Source organism: Dromaius novaehollandiae, chromosome 2 (genome assembly GCF_036370855.1).
Source record: "Dromaius novaehollandiae isolate bDroNov1 chromosome 2, bDroNov1.hap1, whole genome shotgun sequence".
Classification (NCBI taxonomy): domain Eukaryota; kingdom Metazoa; phylum Chordata; class Aves; order Casuariiformes; family Dromaiidae; genus Dromaius; species Dromaius novaehollandiae.
In genome coordinates, this window is record NC_088099.1 from 97,781,820 (window position 1) to 97,806,689 (window position 24,870).

The window sequence follows — 24,870 nt, forward strand, 5'->3', positions numbered from 1 at the left end:
CTGGCTTTTGCCCAAGGAAGGGGCAGCAGGCAATGTCTGGGACAACATGGACAGGGAATATAGGAACAAAGGATACAAATATATGGGAAACCTGACATAGTCTCAAAACGAAAAACCAGACTGGGCAAGCATCTGTTTTCTTCAGTCTTTTTACCACGACAGAATAACTTTCTGTACCACTGAGTTTTACACATTTTAACATGACAATTCCATAATACCTTTTCCCTGCATAAGCGAATGGCCCACAGTCTTACTGATGCTTGTCTGCAAGCAGCTTCTCTACATCAGACAGAGGAAAGTCTGCAAGCAGCTTCTCTACATCAGACAGAGGAAAGGCCACTTTCAGGTCTGATATCGAGTATCCCCACAGGGCTACTCTGGGATTTTTACAGCACTGGAAAGAACGAACTGTCAGCTTGTCCCTGTACTAAAAGGCAAATAGTTTTAGATGCAGAACTGCTCATTTGTATTCAATAGCTCCTCTGGGCTCAATGTATTTGGATATTTGGTAACTAAGAGTTTGCTTGTTTGGTAGGCAAACAATCTTCCAGTGACATTTTTCTAAGACATCTAGAAACATATCTAGGAGTAGGTTTGCTTACCATATATGGTTCATTTAGCACGCCATAAACAAAGCAGAGGCTTCTGACACCTAGAAATCGTAAGTGTATTAACCAGAATATAATTCATATTAATTTGCTTTGGATCCAGATATAAGTGCTGTAAAATACTGTATTTTGTAAGACTGTCAGGACATAGCTAAACACAGAGTATAATCATTTTATGTATGTACGTGAGCAGTGTGAAAACCAAAGGGGCAAAGACTTGTGTCACTGAACATAGGAGGCACCCAAGGAACAAAAAGTTTCAAGACAAGACAAGCACAAGGGATTGCAAATAGGAAAGACATCCTGCCAAACACACAAGAAGGATAACTGGCCAGACAGAACAAACAAACAAAAAAAAAACCCAAAAAACAAGATAAGCTGTATCAGGAACAGATGAGACCCTCTTTCCTGGAATGGGGCAAGTAGCATAAAAACACGAGGCATAAGCAGCAACTGGAGAAAAAAAGGCGGCAAGCTGGCCTTGTTCCTCTTCTCTCATCGAGGAGCCCCTGGGACCGATGGCCTTGGCCTCGGCCTCCATGACAAAAGCCACCACGGGCTGCAGCCATCAATGTTGTATACTCACTGCTAATCTACGAGTTAAAGACTAACGGTTTTACTCATGTAGTAACAATGATTAATATTGTGCAAGAACTAATCACTAGCACAAAGCATGCTGCTGATGAATGAATTTGGTAGCTTGGTTTTAAAGTCTGAAACTGGCACGATCTGTCAGTCTTCTGAACACTCCCATCACAGCAATCTCAAACTCCCTAGTGGATGCATAGGTAGGTGTTCAGTTACAGCAATGTGCACCACACCATGGCACTCCAAAAAGGTTTTATGGGTACAGGAAGTGACCTGAATAATATGAATACCTCACAGCATCCCTGTACAGTCCTCTTCAGAAACACTAAACTCAGTTGTACTTCCATTTGAACCTAACATAATCCAAACTCAGTGCAAGTAAGCCATGATGCACATTATAGCCATTTCCAGATTCTTGGGATGTGTAAATGTTTGCTTTATCTCACATTCAGTGAAGTACTTATGCCAACAGCAACAAATGTTGCAGAAATGCAACACTGGTATCTCTTCAGACTTGATCGGGCTACCAAATAACATGGCAAGCATGTCCTGCAAAGCCATCTGATTTTTCTTCTCTGAGCAGAGAGAGTAAAAAGATGTTTATAGTTAGTTGAAAAAACTCCTGTCTTAATAGCAACATTCCATCAAAAGGCAAATATACATATAATTAAATGCAGTTTACTTACTCTGGCTAGAATATGGATTTTATGAGGTATAATGTTTATTACAAGAGTTTCTAAGCTGGAAAAATATCTGTACATAATTCTAACTCATTTAAATTCCTTAGTTTTATAGGCTACAAGTGAAAAGGAGATATTTCCCACAATATGCCCAAATAATAACAATTTCCAATTATCCCCACAGTTAGAAATGCTGTAATGAAAACCAATCATAGGTGCAGATCTATTGTTAATGATTAGTATACAAAAAAAGACCTCACTCACAGACCTCACATGTATGACAGAACAAAAATTAAACAAAACTAATGGTTTCATCTTAGAACAGAACACATAACATCCATATCTCAAACCTCTGTTTCAAATTTAATACTGCTCTTGGGTCTATATAATTAGCCTTAGTGATAAAAAATAAAAATAAGCTATTCAAGCTGAAAGCACTGCTAGCTCAAAAACTAACATGGACTTGATCCTGTAGCTGAAGACTGAGCTATCACCCCAGTAACCATCTTAAGGACAGTGTGAAGGTAACTAAAAGCCCTGGAATGGGTGGGGGAAAAGTCATGGCACTGCATATCGGCACAGCTACTGTAAGGCTGTGCCCCGAGCTGTCTCCCATGCAAGCTCTGGCACAGAGGCACTCTGCAGCCATATGCTTCCACCACTGTGCTGCAACACGCAGCTCTTTGGACACTGCCCAATGCTACCAGGGACAAGCTAGTGCAACTCCCACTGCCTCCCACAAGCTGCTCTGGGTTCAAGATGGAAAGGCATATATGCAGACTAAAAGTTTCCAGAGCTTCCCTCATTACAAGATGCAAGAACTTCCTGCATCTCTCACATCAGCACAGACACATGCATTGGGAGGATGTTCAGATGGAGATCATCAACCAGACCTGTGCTACAGGTGCCAGTTGACCTTCCTCTCTTCTCCATCTTGTTTTTAAGAGTGTCTCATATTTCCCTTTCTCTTAAAGACTGCCACAAAACATTTTGGTGCTTTTCGAGGCCCACAACCTGCAGAGGAACGCTCACTGAGCCTTGGTGTCACGCAGTACGGTGCTTCTTCATGGACGCTGAGGAACTGCAGGGAGCCAAGGCAGGCTAGAAGCTGTGCTGCTGCCAGCCCACCGGTATTCACATCCATCTCAGCACACGTGGCAAGCTACAGGAAAGGAAGCAGGAAAGGACAGAGCATGCTGCACAGGCAGTGACTCAGCCCTCCAGCCAACCTTAGGCACCTGCAGTCTCAGAAACAAGGAGAGAGCAGCTGCTTGACGCCAAAAGCCTGACCAAGAAGGAACTGTTCCTTCCCTACCCATTCCTGAGATCATGCCCAGGCAAGGCACTCGCAGAAAAAGTGGGAAGCAATTGTGAAAGAGGTAAGCAGGCAACGATAGCCACACAAAGGGTGGACACCAAACACGAGCACAGCCAGGATATATTAAACCCACTGAAATATGTAGAGCGTGTCTAAACACATCTCCTAGCTGCATTAAGTCGTCACTTATGGTTGGCTCTAGGCACAGACAAAGCCAGCAAAGATCGTGGACAGAAAACAACTGCGGCTGTACTTTCCACGTCTCCAACATCATGCCAACTAGAAGGCCAAGCTCACAGCTGATGGTCTTCCTGCTACTGGACAGGGTTGGGGTGTATGTATGCGGTGGCAGTTACAGCACCGACAGGGGACAGGTAGGGACTGCAATCCTACCTAGTTGTCGCTGCCATCTCCCTTTAGCCACTGCCCAGGAGGAGCAGAGAGCCCAGTTCTGCACAGCACAATCTTCAGCAGTCCTCCTCCCTTCCCCAGAGGGGAAAGGATTCCTCTGCCCAGCTAACACTGAGTTTAAAGTAATGCACTATCAATCATACTAAACCAGAGTCACTGAATTCTTGGAGAACAGTAAGACTACAAACATATTAACATTTCCACATTTTTAAATTTAAAGCAGTTATCTTCACACACACCTTTTAGTCACGTTTTCTTAAGAATTAAGTATGTTACAAACTAAAAATGTGAAAATGCTTTGTGGAAGCCGGTATGGAAAAGAGACTTCATGAAGTTCAAATAAAAAAACCCGTATTAATCAATCTTATCCTAGTTTTTTGAAAAACACTGCTAGATTCTTATCTCATTTAAATTGCCCTAAATTCAGAGCAAGTGAAGTTTGACACAAGCCAGCTTAACAAATACCTGATTTCTTCCAAGAATTCAAACAATCAAGCACAAAATTTAAAAGTACTTGTTTGAAGCTTATCCACTTTTTTTTTTTTTTTTTTTTTAATAAAACCAAATACATTTATCATTGGGTAAAAAAAAATCCAACCTTGCTCCAAAGGCTTCTAACCTGCTTCCAATATCCATTATTCAGGTACATCAAAGTCACCATGGCCAGGTAAACTGCATCCATTTTTCCAAGGCTGACAAAGAAACCAGTAGAGTACTAATGCCCATAAGATCTTTATCAGCTTACTCAACCTCAGTCTTCATCATTCCCACCAGCTTTATTTGATCTGAATTTGCCAGGAGAAAAGTCATCGCTGATAGCTATAGGCAATGCATGACCTGGGCAATGTCTCTGCAACATAGACTGTGTTTCAATAGGTCAAGGTTCATTTTTGTTTTAAATCTCCTATGTAATTCTAAAGAAAAAAAGAAAAGGTCTCTGACTACTCAGAAAATGCTAATGGGGAAACAAAATCCCCCAGTCATCCTATGATGTTGCACAATTTTGCTTCAGAAAAAATAAATACTGTGATTGCATATGGACTATGTATGTGCTCTGACAGTCTTAAAACACATCTTTTTCCCCCAGACATTTACTACTGGAATTTATTATTAGTTGTTATGGGAACTTCTGTTAGAGTTACAAATTATTGAAAGCAGAGTGACAGAATTCTTTTAAACAAGGCAAGACAGATTAGCACCAAATGTTCTTCAGGAAAGCGTCCTCTATCAGCATGTATAACACAATTCTAGCAGGGGATAAGCAACACCATCTCACAGGTCTATCTCTTTTTACTCTGTTCCTATAACCTAAAGGCACTGCTGGATCTTACCGATGTGCAAAAGATGCAGCTGCATTCCTGAAGAGTGGTCATCTTATCCAGAGAATATTCACAGAGACACAGCTTGCAAGTGAGCAGGGGCTCCAGAGCTAACTCTCCAGCTTTTGACTCGTCAGCTGTCATGGTGTGAGGGCAAGCCTTCCCAGCAGAACCCATCAGCTCATTAATGGTCCACTCAACCTGAAAAGAGAAATCAGCAGCTGAAACTTCATGTGAGCTGTGTAGTGACTTCATTGATTTGAAAGCCTACAGCTCTGCACTTGCACACCCAAATGTACTACTTTGGCATCTTGGTGCCAGTCTCACACTTCAGGCCATTTAAAATTTACCAAGAAGATGTCTGAGAACCCAGAAGGCCCAATCTGTGTCGATTCTCAGAGAATATTTAACTCGCTGGCACAAAGTGAATCAGACAGACCATTTCTCAACTTAAAAATAATAATACAGAAAATGGAACTCACACAGATGACACACTACCAGTGTTGTATGCATGAGTGTTGTATGCAGTACCAAAGTCCTCTGAGCAGGGATATTACTTGGGCTAATGCATTATTAGTTTAAAAAAAAATATATATATAACTATATGCGTGCATATTTATGCAGACCTAGGATAAGATCCAAGTAACTCTTCCCAAATGAGCATCACTGTGCCTGTTCCACTGACTTAGTCATACCCCCCACCATCACCTCTATAAATCCTTCGGTCTTTGCTGCACCTGCACAGTTGCAATAGGTGTCTCCACTCTCAATTTACATCCAGCCTGGTAGCTAAGGGACTCCCTTGGGCAGTGCAAGGCCGTGGCAAGCACAGGCTGTGTGCCTTCCACTCCCTAAGCAAGCACTCCAACATTTAACTTGTTATATAAGTAGTAGGTACCACAAGCTACATCTTCTTTGTGAGTTGCAATTAAGACAGTGAGTTAGCAGTTCATCTTGAGGGCGGTAGCAAAAGCACCTAAAAAAGGAGACTGCACATCCTACTTTTGTGTGGGGTAGGAACTTAAATCCAGAAGAGTAAGCATATTTCACATATATTCCCCTCTTCTAATTCTTTTTTGTTGTTGATGTTTTCTGACTGAAGCATTTAAAAACACTGCACCAAAACCACAAAAAGTTTCAAGATCCTCATTCTCACCGAGTTACACTGAAAGAGAAATTAAAAGAGAATATTCTCATGCTTAAGCTGAAACAACAGAAAAGAAACTTAAGAGATGTTATTCACTTCAGAATAGACAGTGGGGTGGGTACAGCATTTAAAACACAGGGGAAGCTATTCCCATCTGCAAGAAACTTGGCCTGACTTCCACAGACTTGCTTCTGAATACACGTAACTGAGGGCAAGAAGACCTTCACACACACGTTTCTTACAAGCAGAGACCTGGTGGCCTGCTGCGCACAGCTGTTTTGACCAGTGCAAAGTAGGAATGCAGCTCTACTTAGTCTGAAAAACTGCATGGCGAATGGAGGCTGCCTGAGTGTGAAAGCAAAGAATCACAACGCGTCCATGTGCCTGTCAGATCTGACATCTCATGAGACAAACAGGAGAGTTGAGCCCTTTGGTCCACCTCTACCTCCCACCCTGCAGTCCTAAGTGCCCTCGTGGCAGCGCTGTCAGGTCGTATTTGGCAGCATGTCACTGCTGCCTTCCTGCTGCTCGGGGAGCTGCCCTGCCAGCTGCAGCCAGGCAGTGCCCATGCGACACGCTGCCTGTGCCTGCAGCACGAGTCCCGGGGACCAGAGGAAGAAGGGATGGTGCTCACAGAGCTGGAGGGGACAGCACGCACAGTGCCATGCCCCACAGTGCTTACCCCACAACCTGACACATAACAGATCCCCCTCCCCAGGTCTGCCCTGGGGTCTCATTCCCTACAGGTCTGAAGACTGTCTTTCTTCAAAAAGCTGTGAAACCATACCAAATCTGAGTGGGAGCATACTTGCCTGGTTTTCATTTTGACACCCAGTAGTTTCCTAGCTTAGCCTGACAGAGAAGCCTTCAGATGTCTCCCTCGAGATGTCTCTCTTGTAAGCGCCCAGTTTCATGAGATCATAGCCAAGATTCTGACAACCAAATCTCTGGCTGCTTATCCAAAGCAAGTTCTCCCTTTAATAGTTTGCTATCACTAGTTCAAAACACACACCGCACCCACATTATTCTTGGCTCAGTCCCCATGCTACCATGATGTTCCCCACGATTCATTCCATACAACTGTAGAGCTGGAATTTCAGCATTGCCAGAAGCCCTTGGAACGAAGCCTCCCTCTGAGTCAGAAACTGCAATACTGTTCTGTAATTATTGCAACAGAGAAAAAAAAGATCAGTGAGTCAGTGGAAATGCTATGGCAGATCAAGAACTACCTGTTATTTTGAACTACATGCTAGACATTATCTTAATATTTAGGAGATTTATAACACATTTATTCAGCTATGCTTTTCTACAGCAGCTATATCCATACAGCTGCTCACCACTAGGCTACACAGACTTGTCATTTCTTCATTTATATGATAAAAGGTAGCAGCATTAAGAGGAGTGATGTAAAACAGAACAAGTGGGAGTATTTCAGGATTTGGGACTGTAAAATGGATACATCTGTGAACAATTCCCAAATTCCCAATTCCCTTATTTTTATAACTGAAAAGGTTACAACCCTGCACACTTCTATTAAGAAAGCAGGAGAAAGATGCAGGTGTATGACTGAGGTTTGGGTGTGGGGTTAATTTAAGATAGCCTAAATATGGAACTCAATGCAACAGCAAGAGAGTTCACCAGTGCAAAGAGCAGGCTCCTGATATGCCAGTGTGCCTAAGTAATGACCAGATGTGACAGTGTGATGGTTATGGGGACTTGTTATGATACCTCTGGCACACCAATCCCCCGAAGAGTGTTTGCAGATTAAGTTCAGCATTGATCCCTTTCTCACCCTCACCTCTCCTTCTCTCGCACCAGGATGTGAGAGTGAGGCAGAGGTTCTCCCTAAAACAAGCACCCTGTGGAAATCTCCAGCAGGTAACACAAAGCAAATGTGCTGGACCAGAGAATCCAGACTCCAAAAAGGCCCAGGCTGGCTGACCTCACCACTGCCTTAATTACCCCAGTGAGGTTCAACAGGGTTAGAGTCACTAAAACAGCCATGCCACTTGCCTGCACAACACCTGGAGGACATATCGTGGCCACCACCAACAGCATCCCTTCCATACTCCCTAAAGAGCCAACTTGTCCATAAACAGGTCTCCAGGTCAGGCTGGCATAGGCAAAGCCTTTCTGTTTGCAAATGAAAACCTATCTGTCAAAGAGATAGCAGATGCACGGCCTGCTTGGCCTACTCCTTTCCCCAGAGCAGCCCAACAAACTGATCTCCGCTTTGGTCCACCAGAATTGCTACTCCTGCTACTGACAAGGGAAGCATGCAAGGGAAGGAGTTAAAGGTTATGGAGAAGAATAATTCTATCCAACAGCAACAGCACTCTGAAGAGAAATCAGACCTAGAGAGGACGTTCATACCCCGTGATCAGATCAGACAGTGGAAATGATAGGGAGAGAAGTCTTTCCTCCAGTCCTTGCCCACTACTTCTTCTCCTCCTCTTTCCCAACACTTCAAGACACTTTGCTCTGTCCCAGAGCTCTCAAACCATCACTCCAACTTTCCTACCCAGGCAAACTGAGCTTTCCATACACTGCAGAGAAGCTGTGAAGTTCCATCTCAGCTGATGCAATTTTATGGCTTTCACTTTGCTAGGCCTAGTCCCACAGACTATCATTAGTTAATTATATATCTACCGGCTGGCTTTACAGTAGATTAAAATTCCTGCTGTAATTACAGATGAGTTGCCAAGAGTTTAAGTTGAAAACAAAACACCTTGGATGTATGTGTTGTGCAGGGGAAGAGGGGGACATTGAAGAATCAGTTGAGCACAAAGAGGAAAAGAATATCCCATATTTAGGTTTTATTAATAAACATGACCTGATACAAAAGTAAATGGAAAGTCTCTGAAAAAAATGGACCCTCACATATATGAAATACATTTCTAATGACTAATATCTTCCCTTTCATACTTAGTCTTCACACACAAAAATAGCTTATTTAGGACAGAATCCCCAATAAAGCAAGAAATGTATCATTAAAATTTGAGCAAACGAATACAGCACAAAACTCCTCACAAAAGCTTCCCTGAACAACAATAAAGGCTCATGAGATATTACAGAATAAGGATAAACACATCTCAGGGACACTTTAACCTGGAGTGAGATACTAGACTAAATTCTGCACCAGTTAAAAGCAGTGGCAATGAAGGGTCAAACTGGCCCCACTGTGTGTGTAAACACTCATGACTTGTAAAGACCAAAGATCCAAATTTTCCCATACTTCTGTGAGCTATGTACATGCACACACATATACAGATGACATTCCTTTTATGTTGCACATGACTTCCAGGAAATGGGACATATTTCCTCAAATTGTATGCCTCCCACCCTACCAGGAAAAATTCTGTAAGAACACTTTTCTTTCTATGTGTCTGATATTAACAGTGTTGGTGCTATAAGGCATGTAAGGCATGAGCAGAAATTTGAATGGATGTGGATGAACTAGACGGAGTCAATCCTAGGAGAGTGTCAACTGCATAGTCACCAGGAGTGCAATTTGCTGAGTGCTCAATACTGTCAATGTTTCTGTTTTGTTCAACTGCCTGCAGACACTTTTGCTTTGTCCCTGGGAGGTGACAAAGCTTCATGCTTTCACGTAGCACTGAAATGTCTCAACAACACCCATACGCAAGAAAACATAAAAGCATACTCAAAACAAAATGAAAAAGGCCAGGTGGATGGGAGGATAAGTACAGGCAGATGCACTAACAGGAAAATAGTAGAGCTTTTGAGGGTAAAAGAAAAAAATAAAAAGAAAAACACAACAAAAGCATTGGAGGGGTACAGAATTTGTTCACCTTAATGGCTTCCTGACACCAGGCTGCCCAGTGCCTTGTTTTGGAAAATACTGCCTGACAGCAAATATCTACTGTGCTTGCTTTCAGGGAGTTACCGGTGGCAAATCTTGATACCAGTGTCCTAAAGTGGAGACTATTAACCACCACAAATATGCTGAAAGGGCTACATTTATTCCTGTGGGTACAGGACAGAACGGATTATAGCATCGGTCATGTTTTGTGGCCACTCCACGTCAAGAGTTGAGACAGACACATACATCCCCTTTGGGAAAGGCTTTCAGTGTCTATAACATTGAAATCCCTTCAAGGTACTCACTATTCACATATAAAGGACAGATGTTTCAAACTGCATCCTCAAGTGCTCCATGGATAGATGTTAAAAATTTATGTAACCTAGGGCTAAATCTTTCCCCGTGAACATGCACTATAAGGCAACATCCTTGTCACAACCATACAAACAAACTTAAGACTCACATAGGCCTGCCCAGGTGCCTCAAACCAAGATCATCAGGCTCAAAGAACAAAAGTTCCTCTGTATGTGTGATGGAGCACAAAGCCACAAGTACCCTACACTGCAGCATCGAAGGACATTGTCTGTTGTGCCTGCAATCAAGTCATTGTACTTAGCTAAAAAAGAAAAAAAAGGTAAGAACATGGCCTTCATCACTTAGAAACGTCACAAAAAGTCATGAAAGCCTTCTGCGCTGCTGCTGGAGGAGAATGAACAGATTATATTCAGCATCCTAAGTCATCCTTTCATTTTTCAAATACTGCCTCCCATAACAACAACAGCATTCTTAGAGAAGCTAATTCAAGCCTTGTATTGGCAAACAATTCTGCTGAAATTAGTTGAGTTCTATGCTTTTAGCTCTATGCTGAGTTTAAAGGAAGTCAGGAAACGCATAAACATGAGATACATTGCTCCAGGAAATATTCACTGGATGAAAAGGTTGCTGTATGTTTTTTTCACTTGTAACGAAACCATCAATAATACAAAATAGATGAATCAAAGCAACGTATTTTTCATGAGAGCACTCACAGTTTGCATTTACATAGCAAAACGCACAGCTCTGTGGTACTAACGGGAGCTCAGGTTACTTAGACGTTTCAGCAGAAGCATAGAGAAGTGAGCAGAGGAAAGCGCAGAGCACTCTGACCCAGCCCTCATGCCATCACCCAGCAGACACCTGTGATGCATCTTCACAGCTCCGAGAGCAGCCAAAGCCCAAGCTGCCTACAGACTCTGGTTACCCTCATACAGGCAGCTTTCACAGAAGGGATCCACATGACAACTTCACATTCCTGCAAAGACAGGGAAGAAATCTGCAGGGATGTATCCCAAAAAGAGGGATGTGCCATGTCCAGCCCAGCTACCCTGTGTGCTGGCATGCCCCTTAGCCCATCCTGTGGGGCAGGGTGGGCCCTGACAGTCCCCTCTGCCCCAGGACCTTCCTGGGCTTGCTATAAACTGGCACCAGATATAGACTTGTATACACACCATAGGATCATAAAGAGGTTTGGGGTTAGATTTAAGATCATGTAGGGCCTAACACATGATATAGTGCTTCCCTATTTTATCAAAATCATTTTAATATCAAAACAAAAGTACTTACAGCACCTGTGTTTAAGTTCCTCTGTGAGGTACCAGGATTCACTCAACCTTCCTGGAGAAACATTTGCAAACACTGCAGTTGTTTCTCATACCTTAGAGATTTTTGGAGTATTCCACCCATTATGAAATGACCTCAATTTAATGTGAAAACTTGTTTTGATATAGCTTAACTCAGCATTATATTTTGTTTGCCGTAACTAAGGTTACCACTTAAAAAAGAAAAAAATATAAGAAAACTACCTGAAAAATATAAATGTTCAAAACTAATGCTAAAAATCAGGCCTTTGGAGAAAATGAATCATTATAGAAAGATTTAAAAAACTAAACAGAATAGTATTAAGATTATGGGGTCAGATCACAGAAGATATAAACTGAGCTATGAAATTAGGACATGTGAATACAGCTGACAGAAACCCACATGGTACTTGCAATTTCAACAAAACTGTATCATCCTTACCAGTTTTACTTACAAGTCCTTGGCTGCCCTGTCTCTCAAGACAATGTTTTCAAAACTCAGTTTTAAGGCAGCTTCTCTAAAATCATCAGTTCTGCACAAAGGCTTGATCCAAATCAAGCATACTAGTACTTTCATGGTCTAATCGACTGGACCCTAAAACACAATGCATTAATTTCTCCTTCTTGTGATAGGTACTGCCTACACAGAGGTAACTATCTAGTCCATACAGCATTACTTATCAAGCACTGATTCAGTAAGGCTACAAAATATACAATAAAAGCTCCAGTTTAGGAAACCCTCCACATTCACAAAGGACATTTAATCACATGTTTAAATGCTCCTGTGTATCAAAGTCTGAATGTTTTTTCTTTTTTGCACTGGGATCATGAACAAGTTACACAAGTGCTGTGGTCTCAAAAAAGCCATAAGATCCATGGATAGAAGGTCTAATTTTAAATACATTTTTTAATATATTCAGAATTACTGTTTTACATCTATGCCTTAATGCAGCAAGCAAGCCAATGACCTGATTACAAGTATGTATAAAAGAAACCCAATTTTGGATTACCATAAAATGTTGCTAAGCTGAAGTATTAGAGAGAATAGAAGTCATTCAATATCCGTTCTCTTGGAGCAGGGCTTAAAAAAGTCAGATGTATAATTTTTCATGACAGCCTTTTGCACTGTAAAATTTTTATTTTAAGAAAACTTGTTTTAAGAACAAGCAGCCTAAGTAAACATGCTGTCTGGTACATGAGAACACACCAAGGGCAGTTTCTCTCACTTGTTCTCATTGGAATGCCTGAAAAAAGTATGAGCCCTTGAGCTCATGAGTATTTTCATACCATGCTAGCAACAACAAAAAAAAAAAAATGTATAAAATACTTTGAAAGGAATGTAGTTAGTGAGAAGGCTCTGGCACAAAAAAATGTAACGGTCTTAGACTGCGCTAATTAAGGATATCATCCAGCTTCCTGTCAGGTATTTTTATAGTAACATTTTCAAATGCCTAAAGCACTTACTGAACAGCTTCCCAAGTCTCACATGTATCCAATAACTCCAAAACATTCTAATAATCAAAAGGTTTTTAGGGCACATGTAAATCATGACACTCCACAACTCTGTGAGGCACACTTGTAGGGCAACCCTGCCTCTCCACTGTACTGTGCTACTGCAAGATAGAAACAACTCGGAAACTTCAGAGCACCAGTCCTTCACTGCAACTTCTAGCAACCCTATGCCAGTTTCTCCTCAGAAGGAAAGGTCCTTGCAAGAGGACCATGGATATTAACTGAAAATAACAAAGCAATTTTTTTCCCCCCAAAACAGATGCGACTCATTGCAATTGTGGGAATCCTTTATGTGTTTCCTTGCAACACTACTTTGGAATAAGTGAGAGGAGGAAAAAAAAAAAGTGGGTTCTTTTTTCCCCTCCATTCCTAAAAAGCAGAGAAGTCAAGAGAAAGGGAATCCAATTGCTAATGGTGAAATAAATGCTGTTACTCTCAGCTGACAGACTGCTAGGAGAAGCACTTTCAGATCACTTTCTCATAAAGCCTGAAAAAGAAATAATGCTGTTAGTAAACCAAAATACATAAAAACAAAGCGCGGTATTCGTATCTTCTCAATCCTGACATGAAACACAGCAATATTTACTGAATCTGTGAGGATAGAAGTAAGCCTTTCTGCTGAGGTCAGATGATCATATCATAGAAGCAACTAACTTCACCAGTTCTCCCAGAACTGTGCTTGAACTAGGACATATCTAAATTCAGCATGCAGCACAGTTGACATCGGCAGGCCCAAAAGCAATAGACCAAATGCTCCCTGCATCAGACCTACTGCACATGAGCCTTGGGCATGCTTATGGGCATCAAGCTGGGCACAACCTAGATGCATCAAACTTAATATGTCCGAGCAGCTTGATGGTGCAGCCCACTTGCAGCAGGCTATCGTATATGCCTGGTCCCACAGACAGCCAATAGCAAAATTCCCCTAAAGTCCTATATTCAGCCAGACAGTCATAGAGCTGTGCCATGTTCATCAGCACGAAATGCAGTGAAACAGGCAAATGGCTGCTATACAACACAACCTGCGTATTTTGGCATCAAAAATTTCCAAATGTTTCCAAAACACAAAGAAACAACAAATCTTACTGAGCATAATTCCAAGTATTAGTTACCAGAGTAAGATTAGACACTAAAGGTTATCTGAATAACACCACCATTCCTAATGATACTATGCAACATCTGTTAATGCTAAGCTACAGGGAATTTCCATCCAAACTACTTTAGCGTACTTTATTTATAACTTCCTGTTGACAAAAGGTGACATATCACTACTTAAAAAAAATTAAAAAGCACACGCTCTTCATAACATTAATGACAAAAGCAAATGGTAGGTCTTGTTTGTTGGCCACATGAAGGTTTTTGATAATTGTAGCCTAGTAAAAGGAATTGAGCTCTTGAGAAGCCAAGCAGGTTGGTAACTTGGCCAGATGTTCTAGCAGAAACAGGAAGTTTACTGCAACAAGTTACCTTTGATACAGAAAAAGAAACATTTACTTTTGTTAACTGGGTAACAAAACCTCGGGATATGTTAACTCCTTGGGCTGGAATGTTTATAGTTTAGAATAGGATGTTTTCAGAAGATATTTCTGACATCGGCCTGTTCTAACATCAATGATTTTTATGATATTCGAAACTCATACTGTTAAAGTGAAAGCGATGTAACTGCAGGTGACAGAGGGATCACTTTTATTTGTTTGCTCGTAGTATGTTCTCTTCTTTTAAGGGCAAACCAGCTAAGCAGGCAGTTTCCTCTGGCTGGAGAGGGCTTCTTTTTCAGGAGCCACCAAGGCTGTGCTTGGAGAGAGCAGTGTTCTGACTGCAAGGTAGGGCAGGCAGGTGAGTGCTGCTGCAGGGATCCCAGCTCCTACAGTCCAAGAAAGCAGAGACCAGAGCCAAAGCCAGGCCTCAGAGGTGACAGCAAGAAACTTCTTATGGCCAAAAAGTGTGCAGAATTTGCCACAACCCAAAGAACCACTGAGCTGACCAAGCCAATCAAAGAGATCCCCCATGGAATAACAGCATATATTACAAATATTTAATGTAATGCCATATATTGAAAAAATAACATATCTGGATATTTATTTTTAGAAGGCACTGCCTGAGGAATGTTTTTTTTAAAGCTTACCATAAGATGAAATCTTTAATATCTCTGTCATTCCATTCTGTCAGGTCAAAAAAACTGCGAGCTTATAAGATTATCCTGTTATGATCTTGTTTATTACAAGCATCAAAAAAGCACCTTTATGCAATTTTAGATTTACATGAACAGAAAATAAAAATAAGTTCATTTTCCTTTTATAATAATTTTTGCATGACTGCTCAGTGAATTGAACAGGTGCAATGTTTTAGTTTGACCCTATCTGATCTGACATTACAGATGAACATGGTGTTCAAGGTAGCTAAAATAAAAAAAGTAAAAACACTGAAACACTGAAATGTGTTTGGATCACAGACAGTTTTCAATGACTTAGAAAGTGTGGAGAGGGAGAAAGGAGAACATTGTCCCGTGGTACCTTTCAAGTCTCAGCTACAATGCCGTACAGTGAAACAAAGATTTGGAGTCAAGTTTGAAGATTAGACCATGGGGAAGTCACTATGGCCAATATAAGCATTTTCCATTAAGAAAACAATGTTTAACTAACTATGCTGGAGTTTGATGAGAAGCAATATAGGATCATTAAGAAGCAATAACATAGGCTTGGACCCTAATACGAGTAGATTGCTCTGAAACTACTAAGCACTTCTACTCACTGAAGCAACTCACAGTGCTCCTCACAACCGCTTATTAAACTACTGCAGGTGTATCCCTAGACCACTCCTCTGCCAGTTTCTTGAGAGACAGGAGCCCTACCAAAGTAGGCTGCCATAGGGAACAAAGAAAGGACAGAGCACTGAGTAAGTCCCAGCTGTGGCTGAATCTGCAGAGGCAAAAAAAGGGAAATAAACTGTAGTAACAATCCCCTAAGTTTCCCACTGCCCATCCTCTCAATATCCAAGTTTGCTCCCCTTCTTTGCCACCCACCTGCACAAAGAACGATGAGCACAGCATGCCAGGGCACAGCTCCTTGGAGCAGCCTGGCATATATGATTCCTTTTACACTGCCTGTTGCCCCCGCTTGTCCCCATCAACTCCAAGGAGCAGCACTCAAGGTACCCACCTCGTTAAACAGGATGCTGCGAGTACTGAGCACTCCCAACCTCTGGTATGTTTCATATACACCCTACTAGCAGAAGCTGCAAACTGTGCTAGAATAACATAATAGCTTCAACTGCAATTTTTAAATTGCCCATATGTGCCCATTTTATATAAACAAACATGTTTAACAGAGCATGATCTTTTTTGCTCTGCATCTCATTAATTACGTAAGAGAAACCTGACATTTTCTTAAACGTCAGTCAAAAAGCTCAACAGCAGCTCAGCAAGGTTGGGCTGAAAACACTGCAATGCAATAATGCCTCATTGCTGCCTTGTCCTCTCCCACCTGACTTTCTGCATCCACCTTCTGTCCCCATGTTTCTGTCTGTAAGCACTCACAAAATGCTTTTTGCCTGTATAGTGTCAAGCATAAGGGACACAGTATGTTTTGAAAGACCCTGTGCAACCACTTAAACAACCAGATGCCACTGCAAGACAAATTATAAAATACAAGTGTGCATCAAATGGAGTTGGAGGTTTGCATTCATCATTCCCTCTCTCCAACTCCAAATTTCAACCTTTACTACAGAAATAATTTCAGAGGATAACAGAAAGTTATAAACATGTAAGATTTCAGCCTTGAGAGCCTTAATATCTTTAACAATTGGTTAGTCTCTACAGGATCTTAGCAAACAAAGTTTAAGTCCTGCCAACGGGAGTGCTCCCAACGGCTCCAATGGGCCTCCTTATGTGAGGGAAGATGAGCAACTAGGAATAGTTGCAGGAGGCTGCCCTACCTCCAGGCACAAAGAAAAATGAGCATCTAGAACATTGCACTGAAAAAAATTCATAGCTGTGCTATGCTGTAAGGGGAAAATCTGACAGAAACCATAGCTTTCTGGCAGCTGATCCTTTAATTATGACCACGACAACTAATGCCCCCGAAATAGGCATTCTGTTGACTTTGTTAAATAATTAGGAAAAGGAGTTATGGCAAGAGTTCTTTACTTCTCCTCTACTCTTCTCCCCACAACTGCATGTTTCCCTCATTCGTTGGCCCATCATCCTAAAACGTGGGAAGCTAAGGCACCGAGGGAGTTGAAACTGGTCAAGCCATGTACACTACTTTGGTATTTGCAATGAAAACATCAACCAATCCAAAAAAACCCATGCTCTTAAAGTAGTATCAGCCAAATTTAATGTATATGGCTTTGACTTCACTCCTGGCAAAGGTCATGACCCTCCTTCCCCCATATTCTCCCTGGAGAGTGTAGATGGAGACTCTCCACCACTGAATCCATGGAGCTGTGAAGAGGCCAAGAAGGTGCAACATTGCATTGTCTCAGTTGTGCAAAACTTCAGCAAGTAAGTTCCTGCTGACACTGCAGGTGTTATCTTAGCCCTGTGCTGTGGAAATGCCACTGGGAAGGGTTCCAGGGTCAGTGGTCAGCTGAGAGTCCTTTGCTCTCAAAGAGCTTCAACTGAGTGCAACAGTAAATAGCCCACCAGATCTGATAGTTTTCCCTGAAAGAAAAAGACTGTATTTTCCCCAAAACTATAGGGACTACATCTTTGTAACCTTCTTTTGGCGGGAGGGGGGTAAGGAAAGGGGGGAAAGAAGACCACCTCATTTTCCTTCACCTTCTCCCCACCTCCACCCATCACAGCACTTCCAAAATTAAACACAGGCAGAACACATGAACCTTCCCATCCACCACTCAGAAGTAACCCGTGTCAGCCCATGCTACACAATTTCTGCTTAATCCTGGAATTTTCTTTGCCTGCAAATGATTAGCCTGTATAGCAGCTGTCATTAAATGCATTTTTTTCTATGTACATAGAGTTTTAGAATAAGTAGTTTTGAATGATTTGCAGCTATACATATACAAGAACAAGGAATTCACCCCTAAGCCACAGCGATGTATACTACACAAAAGCACAAGTAAAGGCAGCCCCAAAGGACCCATTTCAGCCCCTCGATATACAGGTACAGCTCTCCTATTGCAATGACTTCTCCTTTTTGCAAACATACAGTGCATATAAGCATTTTCCAATCTTCATATTTACTCACTGGCAGTCTGAAGATACAGTATCTTGTACAACCAAACATAAATATCAAAGCATCTGTCAGACACCCAGACAGAATCCACTCTTTGAGTAATGACTCACATCTTACACTTTCCCTCCTCTCCTTATTATTACAGCGAAGTAAAAGGTAGAAAAGCTTGCAACACAGACCTTTTCAATTAACGGGGAGGAATGTGAGCATGACAGTACAATGGTATTTTTCTCCTTCTTGTAAAAAGTAATTCTGTACTCTGTTTATATCTCCTAATCAGCATCTCTCGTCTCTCCTTCAGACAAAAAGACAGTGCGTGGAACAACTCCTCATTCCTGGTGTGTCTACAACGAGCAGCTGCAGCATTATGCTGATGTGTTCTAGCATGCATAAACCCAAACACACAAGCTGGACTTTTCCAAGGCAATGTGTTGGCTATAGGTTTCATAAACAGCACCTCTCGACTCCGCCATCCTCACTGACATCAGCTTCAGACTAACATTTAAAAAAAAAAAAAAGACTTATCCCATTATCCCAGTTCCAGAGCCTCATACACAGTCGCACTGTGACTCACTCTATTGCCCCTATTTATGGTCTTTGAAGCCTGTCAGAAGAGTACAGCACTTCTCCTTTTTTTTTTTTTTAATTATGTTTATATAAAAGAGTTCCTTGAATACAACATGCCCGAAACTGCCTTACTTGAGGGAGGTTAACAATTCTGCAGATTTAGCCAGATTCACATGGCTGAAATCATTGTACCTACTGCTGGTTGTCTTTGGGACTTGGGAGACACTGACTCTGTCAGAAACACAAGACACAAGAACACTTTTAGGTTTCACTGTCAAGTGGCCCAAATTCCACTCAAGTTAAAACTGCACTTGCAGACACCAAAAACATTCAAAGAATCAGGTAAGGTGATGGCATTTCTAATCACAGTACTTGGCTGACTCCTGTGCTTAACCAAGGGATTTTCCCCTTGAGGCTGCGCAGATTCCCCTAGAAATACAGTATCTCAGGCAAACCACAACCTTTTCCCTTTAATAAAACAGAACAAGGGGAAGCAGAAATGGGGAACAGTTATGTCATTGTAGGCAAGTATCTATATATGCAAAGAGATCTAAGAAACTACATCAGTAAAATATTTGATATATAGCTACATTTTTCATTTGAAAGTGTCCTTGCAATACATTTAACCTAGTCATGCTGTCATGCTTCAAAATTTCTATTCAGCAATGTTGCAGTCAGCTCTGCTCCTCACAGAAAGAAAAGTTGAAGTCCCACTCCAGTAGGAAGTGCAGGATGAGGTCCTTTGTAATTTGATATCTTATCTTTTTTTCTATTTTTGAAAGCTTTAATATCTGCTAACAACGATCTATTTTATGAATGTGCCCACTCAGTTCCCACTGAACTGAAACCATTTACAAGAGTCACAGAGAAAGTTTACTGAATACTATTTTCTTACTGATCAGCACAAAGTTATTTGGCACAAGCACCTCTGTAAATATTTGTCCAAGACTGGGTAAATTTGCAGTGTATGATGGCCCTCAGACCTGTTCTTCTCTGTTGAGTGAAGAGGATCATAGTCTAGCACTGGAGCTCAGCTGTGCTTCAGCAGAAATACAAAATGATAGAAGTCAAGCTTAGTATCCTTGCTCTCTCTCTCTTCGGATTTGTTCTTTTTTGTTTTGTTCCCCTTCACAAAGAGTTTTTTTTTTTTTAAAGAGATGGAATGAATATAGGATTATTCTTGGCTGTTCTGGGTAATGAAGAAAGTTTGTGAAGTGCATTACACATGGCCTAGCTTTGGCATGGGCAAGCTGGCAGGAGATGGGGAAACTGTATCCACCTCCCGGGGAGCACTCAGGGGAAGAGAACAGATCTGGAACCCTTCTCAGCCTCATGCAAATAAAGATCCGTTTTGATATGTGCAAGGAGGTCCAGTGGACTCAGTTCGTGGTGACACTGGCAGCCTGCCACAGTATTTTGTTCATATGTGCTTGTGACATACACAGGCCTAAAGCTGTAATTATGCTCTCAGGTTTCACAATACTACCAGCCCAAGAGATATTTATGGATCCGGTATGTATGATCTATAGGCATTGTGTACTTTCAGACACATCTAAGAAAGCTCCCTGCTCTAGAAGGGGGACAGTAAGTCTTTAGAAGTTTAAGCTACTCCTCAAAGCAACATACTCCACCGGAACTCACCACTAAAATTCACTGAAAGGTCTGGACAAGGTGGATTACAAGCACAGGACTCAAACTTATACCATAGATGTTATCAGAGGTGTACTAATGAACTGGGAACTAGGTTAAGTATTAGCACTGCCTGTTTTCCTGTAAAGTGAGTTGCTTCTTTCCACAGTTTCCACAGTTGCATTTTAAACTTATTAAGATCATAGTAAGGACAAATTTCTTTCCTCCTGCAACAGAAAGGAAAGGTCAAGTAACCACTTTATTTATTTATTTTTACAAAGCTTAGGAAGCATTAGGTAATAGTGCAGTCCAAGAATCTTGCTAGAGAGAAACAACTCCATATTGTTGGCTATTTATATTATTAACTTTTACTCCGAAATATACCACCACACAAACAAAATCGCTAAAATGTCACCACCTGTGCGAAAGAGGACAGTGACTGGCAATGAGAAGCATGCAGAATACAGTTCAATATGGGGAGCATAAACCATACAGCCAAATGCTATTCCTAGTGAAGTTCAGGGAGGTTTCCATGCCCTTGTAAGAGCAGACAGCACTTTGTGTTAAATAACCCCATCATACAGTAAGGTGCATGGGACAAAAGGAGTCTGATTCTTGTCATACTGGCTTGGCCTTGGAATAGCTCCAGTTTATTCTGAAAAGGAATACCTCCCACTTTACCACAGCTTTGGACACTCTGCAAACACATTCTTCTTAATATATAACCTAAAGAATTGTTTCCAACAGCGTAACTACAGCAAACCCCTTTTCAATGTACTATTTTTCCCCCCGCAATGCAGCTTACATTCACAGAGAGAAGGGTTTCAGCCACTTTCATACTATGACAACAACCCATACGCCCACTCATATTTTCAGGCATAGACAAGTCCTAAGCAGGAGGAGAACCAGGCCAATGTATTTGTTTTGGAAAAAATTTAAGGACAGGATTTTGAAACTTTTGTTTCCAGAAATATTGGTATTCCAAACCCAAAGCTTGCCCTTAACCAACAGCATTTGCCCTTCAGTCTGAGCGCAGCCAAGCATATCACGTTACTGTGCCTTCTCACAGTCAGTTGTAAAGCTGCACAGGAGTGTTTCAGTCATGGTCTATATCTGCACTAAAATTCACTTCAAAAGCATTCAGCGTCTAGTTAGCAAGAGATTGAGAAGTTACACTACACTGTTTTCCTTAACTATAGTCCTTTTAAGTGTTTTACTGTTTAGACTACTCCATGAAGGAGGACATTTGATATAATTGTGGGAAGCAGAATACCTTTGTATTACAGAAAATACAGAGGCTTATAATAAGCCAGTGAAACATCTTTATTACCGAAGCAGTCTGGTACTGAGAAAGCCTTATACTGAGCAAGAGGGAGCAGTACGAATGTACCAGTAAACATGCAATTTTCTGTTCTATTTAGTGTTAAAAAAAATAATAATGCACACCAGGAAACAAACATATTGTACATTTAGTACATGCTTACTTAAACTCCATAACCCCAAACCCTGAACAGATTAGAAGTGCACATTAACACTTGTCATACAGTGTATTTTTCCTCTACAATATCAGCTGCACAACACTGGGACATAAGAATGCTTTTAAACCAGGAAGAAATCTGTGCATTGCAAACTCAGACTCCCCGCAGCCTAATCAAATGTGTTTTCAGTATGAAGTGAGTTCTTGTATTTAAGCTACAACAGATATATGACTGATAGTATGCTATCTTAGCAACTGCTTTTCAGAGATAGTTTTAATACTGCAGCATTTTCAAACAGTTCATGCAGATATTCCTTTAAAAGTTACACTGACAAAACTATTTTCACCCTTTTGGAAAATACTTGATGACTATTTAATTTTCTGTGTCTTTAATAGTCTGGACTCCAATATTTCCTTTTTGTCTCCATTCTAAGCACCACACGGTTAAAGATTTTAGCCAAACCACATGTAACATTTTTATTAGCTCTTTAATCGTACCATTTCTTACCTTTGCTGTTAACTAAGCCTTTTCTGTTTTCTTCCATTATAGGCAAATGTTGGTTTTCTGTTGTTTTGGCTATTTTTTGCTTTTAAGGAAAAAACAGCTATATTCCAACATACCTTGAAAGGAGAGTAGCAGCATTCACTCCCAGCAGTTTGACTTTTCAATAGCTTCACTCACACTTCAGTGCTCCCAAGAATCATGTCACAACCACTGTAGCTTACAATCAGAAGCAGAGGCAGATTTCTCTCGCACACCCTTTTCCTCTTCTCCGTGTATCTGGCAGCTGTACACTTTATAGGACTGTAACAGCACTTGTCTCCCAACCCTTTTGCCACTCTGATAAATAATCTTCTCCCTGCTATTAAGAGCATGCTGCCATTATATCTTAAAAGCACGTCACAGCTTGTATGCAGTAGCTGTGAGAAAGCTGCATTTATTTATACAGGAAGCTTGAGTACAGCACTTCCTACTTCCCATCTGAGTCTCAATTCAACTGCAGGTGATTACTTAAATCCTGTCAGATCGCAGCCAACACATACCCTAACCTTCCTATTTTGGATATCCATCCTGCTTTTAATTATAACTCCCATCTGACCCCTGACAAGATAAAACCGAAAGAGAGAAAGCATTAGGTGTGACACTCAAAAACCTCCCAATTGCCATTTAACCTGTTTTAGGATAGCAATTTGTGCAGCAGCTGACCTCTTGGCAAATGATGCCTGAAACACTGTTGACTTCTGCTTACCCCCACATGTGAAAAATGTGATCTAAAAGCAAAGTGATTTCTTCACGCTGGAAGGGAGTCAAAATCTAAACTCACAAACAGAGTATCAGTGTAATTTCAAATCGGAGTGCTTGACTGTGCTCAGCTTATTTCATCAATACTAAATTTTGACTCCTTAAGCTATGAGTTTATGCAACAGAGGTTAGAAATTCTGCAGTTCTGTACTCCATACTTGGGGAGAGATGGTGTGATTCGCAGGAGCAGGTATTATGCTGTATGACACCAAACCCTCAAAAACTTTTCTCTTCCTGCTATAGGAAATGTACACACCCACAGATAAGAAGTACAGATATATCATGGTGCTGTGGGTGTAGAAAAACAGAGGGAGAAACAAGTATAGATGCTAATCTATAATTTTCTTATTATGATGAAATAAGTTTACTTTGTACTTCATGCAGTTATTGCCAACATTTTGCCTTCAGTACTTTACTGTGGAGATGATGTATAGGCATTTCTTTGGGGGTATACGGAAGCTCATAACTGAGCTTCTCATTTTTTTCAGACAATTATATTGCATCAGAAGAATTTAAGGAAATGCCAGAAAGTTTGTGCAAGTTGAATTCAGCTTCCTTGCACCTATGTATTACAGCTTTGTTTGAATTATAAGATCATATACATTTTTCTCCCTTGGAAGAAGTACAGACTTTACCAATCTACCTGGCATTGGGTATTTTTGTATAATTTTGTACCTGGGGAAGGAGGTATAGTACCCAGAAAAAATATAGCCATTCCAACATGTGGAATCATGTTGATCCCTAAAGTGTTCATCAGTGAGATTAGGTCATTTAGAGCCACATAGCAGACGTTGCCACTTGAGCTAACAGAGCAATTCCTAGCAGCAATAGACTTTCTTCCTCAACAGGGACCAGTCCTAGACAGTAGGCAAGGAACACTTGGGTTCAGAGCTGTATGTTAGACTGAAGAGCAGTAGTGAAAATGTGGAATTCTGTGTTCAACTCCACAATTAGAAAAGGAATATCCTTCAATGGCTAGATTTTTATCTTCCATCTATTTTCCAAGTGGCAACCAACTTCACCCTCTGTCACTGTCTTTTTCACTAGCTCCCCTCTCTTCTTCCTCTTTCTGTACTAGCTCTTCTTCCTGCGACTTCTACTTTTGCTGCTATGCCTCCATCACACAGGTACTTGTTAGGTAGCCGGAAAAAACACAGCAAGAAAAATCTTCCTGCTCTCAACTCCTGTGTCCAGTGCCACAGTGCTTCAACAGCAAAAGCACAACTATCTTCAGAAGGAGAGTGGTGAGAGAGGAAGGATAAAAGAAGTCAAGTCACTCATACAGGTGTAGGGATAATGGGAGAGTGGTCCAGAAATGGAGCGGGGGTTCCCAGCCAGTAACAAGGGCAGCAATGGCATCTGGCTTGGTACTTTCTCCTTGCTGGCCCAATAAAACAAAAACAGAAGCTTCACTGCAGTAGCCTCCAGCAGCCAGGAGAAACAATTGCAAATAAAAGCTAAGTCATCCTTCCTTCAGTTACATGATCAGTCTTGTTTGCTTCCAAGGGACCTGCTCTTTTGAATTATGAAAACTAGATTAGTCCATTAAAATGCTGATAAATTCTGGAAACTTCAGCTGCAAACAGCACATGATAATTTTTCCAGTGTCCTACTATGTATCTCTGTGCATGAGAGTTACAATTTGACTGCACAAACATGCAAAACTGCTGCATGTTC

At 41.2% G+C, this 24,870-nt stretch overlaps 1 protein-coding gene across 3 annotated transcripts in view; it reads right to left on the minus strand.

The window, feature by feature from the left end:
- The window catches only part of RNF144B (ring finger protein 144B), a 96,739-nt gene that overhangs the window by 36,483 nt on the left and 35,386 nt on the right, over positions 1-24,870 (minus strand). For 2 of the 3 annotated variants that reach the window (XM_064506978.1, XM_064506977.1), the window contains exon 2: positions 4,937-5,125. In XM_064506978.1, coding sequence (XP_064363048.1) covers positions 4,937-5,125 — 189 coding nt within the window. Of the gene's footprint in view, positions 1-4,936; positions 5,126-22,511; positions 22,904-24,870 lie in introns of those variants that run through there. The other variant, XM_026113346.2, reaches the window with a different exon arrangement.